Here is a 7,335-nt window from a genome sequence, read left to right as displayed (position 1 = left end):
AAAAATTATGCAAGAAGTGTTTTTACAGGCTGAAGGACATTCAGTAGAAGCAGACTCAAAGATATATTATAGATATAATAAATATCGATTACATTATACATTTTGCGTATTCTTATTTTTTTTATTCAGAATAGTAGCATGTATTAGTAAAATTTCACAGCTGCCTGTTGTGAAACAGTGTCTTTGCACAGACCAGATGCACACAACACCCTGCGTGTTTATTTCAGACTGTTGTGTTTATGAGCAAAGAAGATACTGTAAGCTGTTTCAAGTGGCAGTTCAGATCTTTCACATAATTATCATTGCAAAGGTCTGCGGGACATCCTGTTTCAGTCGATTGGGTTTGCTTTTCTTTTTTTTTTATTATTAAAAAAGAAATTGTTTTCTAGAAAAAAATAACAATCATGTAGAAAAAAAATACTCTCATCATGTAAACTAAACCCAATAACCAAAAAGGTTTAAGTTGAAGCAATGCTTATTTTACCTTCACTTATACAGTTGCCATTTAAACAGATTTTGACTAAAAAAAAAAAAAAAAAAACTTTTTGTCAGTTTGTAATTTGCACATTCTCCATGATAGGTTTGATGGACAACGTGTAACGGAAATAAACACATGCTGCCTTTGTGGGACTTAATTAAATTTACCTTCAATATGACTTTGTATCTCTGCAAAGTTTTTACGTAGCCAGAAAAGGAGTACCACAAATTAAACCTGCAAATGAAACGCGCCTTTATCAAACACGCAGTTTTCTCCAATATCATGATTATTTTTGTCTGATCTGGAGCAAATTCTTAACTCTGTATTTATTCTTCTGCCAAAGCAGACTGTCGTCAAACTGCTTCAGGCAAAAATAATAATAACAAAAAAGAAAAACAACAACAACAACAAAAAAACTCAGCATAAACTGACCTCTTAAATGGAAAAACTGAACCATACTGAACATCTGCAAACATCCATTGTTTGCTCTGCAGCCAGCAGAAAACTACTCATGATGTTTTCTTCTGCAGGCAGTGAACTCTTTAAAGTCTTCTTGGAACAGTTTTAAAGTCCAAGATAAATGCACATCTAGCACTTGTAGCTCTTATTGTGGTTTTTTTTTTAATAGCGCTTATTTGACAAAGATGTGTTTCATTTGCAGGGTTTTCACAAAATGTTATTTAAAAAAAAAAGCATTAGGCACCATGAGAATTCATCATAAGAAATCTAACGTACATCCATTTGTATTTTTCTCGTTGTTAATTCAATCAAAAATGTTCCTTTAGGCATGTTTTCCAATGGTGGGTTACTTTCCTTTGGGGTCATAAAACTGTGACTGTTGTCGAACACCAAACCGATAGCTAAGCAGATATTTTTTTCCAAACTTGTCTTATTACTGTAAAGTATGTTTTTGGAACAATAACAACAAATTTTGCATCACCAGACTGACATTTCAACGCTTAAATAACCTTACTACTGAAAAGTTTTGTTTTATTTATTTTTTTTGTCTTACCTTTATTTAACCAACTGGTATAACATACCAGTTATAGTTTGAAAGGCGGTCGTCCTTTTTTTTTTTTTTCCCCAATTCGCTTCAACCTTGCCGATTCCATCAGAACTCAGAGGTCATTGGAGTCGAGTTGTGGTTGTGGTCACAGTAACTCGAAGGGGGCAACACTCATCATTTCATCTGTGACAATAAGCTTTACTTGCTTATTGTCACCACTGATTAAACAGACAAAGAATTACTTACAAGTCTTCAGATCTAAACCTTGAGTGTGTGTCGAGTCCAGAAGGTTCTTGAGGTCAACTCAAGTCTGGAGTCTTGTGTTTTGCAACGCAAGTCTGATGTGAGTTAGAGCTGGGCGACAAATCGATATTTTTCTTTTAATGGTTTCATAGAATTTCCTGTTTTTGAAGATTTTAATTCTTGGAAAATATGGATAGTTTTTTTTTTTTTTTTTTTTTCTTTCCCCACCAATGTACTCCTTGGATTTCTACAGTTCAAAGTCTATCATCATGTTTCAGAAGTATGTATGTATTGAAAGGAAAGACAGTTTTTTAAAAGCATTTTCTGTTACTTGTAATGTCTTTTTAAGGAAAAAAAAATGAGAAGAAAAGCCGAGATTTTATTTTTAATCCATATCTCCCCGTCCTAACTAGAGTCTTATGCACTGACTCGGGCCACTGTCTGGTTTGTTGAGTCGCTATTCCATGCTACTATTGTATTCTAATAATTCCAGATGTTGTGTTCTAGCTGGGGTCACAAATAACGCACAAAGCTCAGTGAGTACTTTATTATGTCTTGCGTATCCTTGCAAGCATTTCATCCTGACTCCTCCTGAGTTAGTCAGAGAAAAATCCCAGTTCGCCTTCTGCAACACTTTCTCTCAAACTTCTTTTTTTAAATTATTTTGTAAATAATCACATTGGGTTATTCATTCTTGCCGCACCTAAAGCCTGCCTTGATCTCGGTCATAGCGTGCAGCCAGGGCATTGCCAGAGCTGACCCCTACCCAGTTTTAAACTAGACTCTTCATCCAGCTGCAAGCTCTGGACGTGTACCTCTGTCCAGCTATGCCGAACTAGGCCACTCCAAGATTAGGCCTGCCGCAACACAGGAACACGTTGAACACGTTCTGCCAAGTGTCCCTCCCTGCATGCCTGTGCTGATGCACATGCATGGACTGCAGGTTTTCATGATGGCTAAGCTAAAAACGCGCGTCTTCCCGGCCGAGCGAAAAGGGCAGAGGTGATGACGAGCCACGTCAGCGAACGAAAATGGCTCTGCGCCGGCGTCGCCATGGAAATGCTGGGTCAGGAAGCGTGATTCACGATAGGAGAGAGAGAGAGAGAGGGGGCAGCACGCTGCCAGGGTTTAAGGTTTGTTTTCCTTTTCCTAATCATTGACGACGAGCGGCGTTGAGGAGGAGGAAGAACATGGCCCCGCCTCGTCGTCACATGTTAGATCAGTCACTCTGTGTGTGTGTGTGTGTGTGTGTGTGTGTTTGTGTGTGTGTGAACTGTGACAGCGAGTGAGATGGAGTTTAAAAGCATGCAGATATTTGCAATGATTGAAGTGACTGAGGTTGAATTCGAAGGAAGACGACTTTAATTTGACCAAGTACAGGCCACACAATCACCATACCCTCATCTCCAAAGTCAGTTGTCTTTGGCTTTTCCTCCATGCCTTTCGAATCATAAACACGCTTAGAAAAAAAAAATAGCCTAATGTTTAGCAGTAAATAATAATACCTCTAAAATTGACCATTATTACATTATTAAATCTTTTTAATAGAATGGCAGAGAATGTTCCTAAGCTGTATGGTGCATGGAGTGATCCAGTGCTGCTCCTTCGCCACCTATTGCTGCACACTGCTGGTCAGCTGCTTGAAAGAAACCTAGATTTTATTCCTTTATTAAAATGAAAAAAAAAACATTTGGTGTTTCAAAAATATTTTCCCATATCAAAATCTGTTTATGTCTGATAAACGCTATTCATATTTTATATGCATCTTGTATTGTTGTAGCAGCTTAAATGACTGATGTTTTTAATAAAAGTGTTAACAGCTGTGTTTGAAAAGCATTCTTCTTATCCTACAAGTGGAAATTATGTGTCTCATACAAAAGCATTGGAATTTTGCACGTTAATACGGCTTATTTCAGCTCATAATAATTTATTTTAATGTCTTCTTTTTTGTTTTTTGCACAACTTATGAGATGGACTTATGTCTGGGAAAACATGTGAAACAAAAGAAAAACGCTGGGTGAAAATAACATTTATTTTAAAAACAAAACGCATACCGTATGGTGTACAGCTCAATGGATTACAAGAAGAGAGGGAAAAAAATACAAAAAATTATAATTATCTGTTTATTTTACACAACAAAGCACAGTTTAATGATTATTACAGTCAATTTAGATCATAGGAAAAAAAAGATGCTTGTATCGTTTCAGTGTCATTAGCTTCTCCAGAGCCATTTGACTCCTGAGCCCAACCTTTCCCCACTCGTCATCGCCACAGTTCCCCAGTCGTACCTCCGTCTAACGGCGCCGGTGAGGTTCCTCCTCACCAGCTCACGCCCTACAACCAAGTGGCTTTTTGAAGGCCGTTGCATAACCCTCGCTCGCAGCGTGCGCAGAATGATGAATCGAAGTCGGTCTTGCTCCGTGTGTTTGAAGGCAGAGCAGAGGAAGTTGCCAGCGTGTGCTCTCCAGAGGAAGGCTTATCTCTGACACAGATGTTGTATAACGTGGGAATAAAGACGCAGCTTTTCCTGGGGAAGCAACAGTTCAGGCTGCTTTTATAAACACCGGGGTTTTTCTTTTTTATGTAAAATGTGCATGCACTAACATGACACTACTTCTAATTTGTCACATTTTACAAATTAAGTGTTTACTGTAAAAGTAGTAGGACTCTCTGTGTTGTTTTTAATACCCTTTTCTCCCATTTTGTACAGAGTCTAATTGTCCAGCATTAGGCCCTGTGTAGGCTCTCAGTGCTTTGTTTCTTGGTTCAAATAATTTATTAAAAGGAAGAAAGAAAAAAAAAAAGCAAAACATTTGAAGCAAAAATGGCAGAAATACGGGCTCTAAAGGGCTAAGTATCTACTACAGAGGTTGAAAACAAATGTATGCCACACTTTGGAGATATTTATTTTATTTTTATATTTTAATATCATAAAATTGCTTACTTTCCACGTTACAATTATGTCCATTTTTATGTTGGCCTGTCAAAAAAGGTCCTGTAAAATGCATCGAAGTTTGAAGACATGATGTTCCTGATAAATAAGCTGTGAATGCGCTTCAAATGATTTGGTATTGCAGCTTAACTTTATTTCATCATTTTTATCATCCATAAAGAATTGTGATCTAATGTCTAATATAGAAATTTGTAAAAGTTAGCATGTTTCAAGAGTAGAAAATCAAACTTTTCGTGGTCGTTTGCCTGTTTTGCTCCATGCAACCACTGGAAACGGACATCTAATGCAAAATGTTGCAAAAATAAAAGGTTTAGTCAAATTTTCTGGTATGTTTTCTGTTTCACCATCATGTGAAAGAGGATCCTACCAGTTTGAAATGTTATTTGTAATTCAAGACGTAGGGCTTTTGCTGCTGCGTTTGTCCAGACAGACAGCTGCAGGAGGAACAGTTGTTGCAGCTGCTGTGATGGCTGAGTATTGTACGGCTCCAGCCAGTGAGGCCTTAGTCCTGTGTCGTCTTTCATGATTTTTTTATTTTTTTATTTTTTATTTTTTTTGCAGCTGTGTCATACTTCACCAGCTGAACCACATTTTGCCCAGATCCTTTAAACGGTCCCTGACGGGTTTTGTGCGTCTCCTGGACTTTTCTAGGTCTCTGCATCAGCTTCCAAATGCCCAGCCCCGTGTGAGGCTCCTGGTCGAAGGGCAGCAGCGAGGGCAGCGTCCCCGGATCCACAGGCGGGATGAGCGGGGGAGCGGAGCAAGCTGACATCCTGAGCGGCCTCTCCCTAGTCAAGGAGCGATGGAAAGTGGTAAGTGGGTCATCTTCCAGCTACAATGGGCGCCGTGTTTGTCCAGCCCCCATCACCGCCTGTCCCAAGTTAACCCCCTTGTCTCACTAACAATGAGTCTTTGTCCTTGCAAAAAAAAAAAAAAATCATTTTTTTTTTTTTCCTACAACTTCTGCAGTTTGACATTTTTACCTCCTCTTCCAAGTTTTCCTGCTGCAGTGTGGGAAATCCGAAAATAGCCGTTGTTGCTATTTGTGGCAGCGCAGTGTGCTATAGGCAGACGATCCCCCATAGGCCGGTGTCTCCTGGTGCCGGGGGCCTGTTTCGGTGCCATGTGATGCAGTTGTCCCCAACTGGCAGCCTGGCACCGCTTCCTGTCTTCTCAGCAGCCGGGGTTACGTAAGGACTCTGCAGCTAAATCCACCACTCCGGCTCTCAGAGTGACTCCAAAACTCAGACAGCTTGGAGGACAGCGAAGGACACGGGGGGCTGAGGGGAAAATGAAGTCTTAAGAATGTGATGGAGGGTGGTGGGGGGAAAGGTAGAGGAGTTGGAGGCTGAGATAATCTACAGAGCTCAGTACGTAATGAGAGAACGAATAATTTATCTTCATAGAAGACAGAGTTGAGCTCACTGTGTTGTCCCATGACGTTTTCGCTTTATAATCAGATTGTCTTTTCACATTCTCACAATTTTCATTTTTTATTATGAAAATAATAAAAACTGTAAATTGTTTTTTTCCCCTAGTAATCTTTTTTTTTTCTCAAATCCTAATCAAAATTGTAAAAGTATTCAAATGTCTAGAACTTTCTTAGTGTCTTTGAAAGTGTTTTTTTGAGGGGGATCTTAATGTATTTCTGATACACCACTGACACAATGGCGCTCATAATTGTGTCCAAATAGTTTACAAACAGAAATCTTAAAAGTGTGGCAGGCATTTGTATTCATCCCCCTGTCCTAATATCTTATCGAACAGCGTTTGACCTCCATTGCAAATGGGAAATGTCTACACATCTAGAAACTGAAATCCTTGCCCATCGTTTTTCGAAAACCTTTTGTGGACAGCAATTTTGACATTGCATGATGTTTGATTTGTTCTGTTTGTTTCTACCCTTTCTGAGGTGATTATCTTGTGTCCGCCTCCCTTTATAACCCCCCTCCAGGTAAAGAAGATAGGGGGCGGCGGTTTTGGGGAGATCTACGAGGCACAGGACCTGCTGACGCGGGGCAGCGTGGCGCTGAAGGTGGAATCGGCCCAGCAGCCCAAACAGGTGCTAAAGATGGAGGTCGCCGTCCTGAAGAAGCTCCAGGGTGAGTGGAAATGGGCTCGGCGGATTCATTTACAAGAACCGATCGATCCACGCCGACACAGTGACCTATTGATTTGATTCAACATGCATGTACTTTTTGTCATTGGGTGAATGTTGTAGGGAAGAAGAAAACCGTTTTTACATAAATCTTGTTGAAAACACAGGAAATGGCATGTTGAGTGGCAATCCCATGTGTGGATCAGTTCTGGGGACAGATTGTTGTCTGAAACTCAGTTTGGGTGACACTTCATTTTTGCTGCAGTATCCTGATTGTCAATTTCTTCTTACAGTTCATCAGAAAATGTTTGCATAGACTCAATCCATTTCTTTTTCTTTTCTTTATTTTTTTTTTTTTTACTCCAAACTCTACTTTATTGCTTTTTAACCAGCATGTTGTGTTTCTTTTGCCCATCTGAGATGAAAATCGATGAGCTGGGATCATGTTTGCTGTCTAATGGCCTCGACCTGCAGCCCTGTGATTCTGCTGCTTCCTAAGGGAGCCTGCATGTAACTTGAGATGAACTCAACTCTAATCCCCCATCGCTGCTGATCCG

General features: G+C 39.7%; 1 protein-coding gene across 4 annotated transcripts in view; it reads left to right on the top strand.

Annotated features, from left to right (window-relative positions):
* The window catches only part of ttbk2a (tau tubulin kinase 2a), a 36,263-nt gene that overhangs the window by 14,175 nt on the left and 14,753 nt on the right, over nt 1–7,335 (top strand). For 2 of the 4 annotated variants that reach the window (XM_015016450.1, XM_015016471.1), the window contains exons 2-3: nt 5,332–5,492; nt 6,635–6,782. In XM_015016450.1, coding sequence (XP_014871936.1) covers nt 5,424–5,492; nt 6,635–6,782 — 217 coding nt within the window. In that variant the 5' untranslated portion in view covers nt 5,332–5,423. The remainder of the gene's footprint in view (nt 1–5,331; nt 5,493–6,634; nt 6,783–7,335) is intronic. The other 2 variants (XM_015016467.1, XM_015016457.1) reach the window with 1 other exon arrangement.

The sequence above is a fragment of the Poecilia latipinna genome, unplaced genomic scaffold (genome assembly GCF_001443285.1).
Source record: "Poecilia latipinna isolate Pla-1442-1.1 unplaced genomic scaffold, P_latipinna-1.0 Scaffold73, whole genome shotgun sequence".
NCBI classification, from domain to species: domain Eukaryota; kingdom Metazoa; phylum Chordata; class Actinopteri; order Cyprinodontiformes; family Poeciliidae; genus Poecilia; species Poecilia latipinna.
The sequence above is the reverse complement of the archived record's forward strand: the minus strand, read 5'-3'. Positions and strand labels throughout refer to the sequence as shown.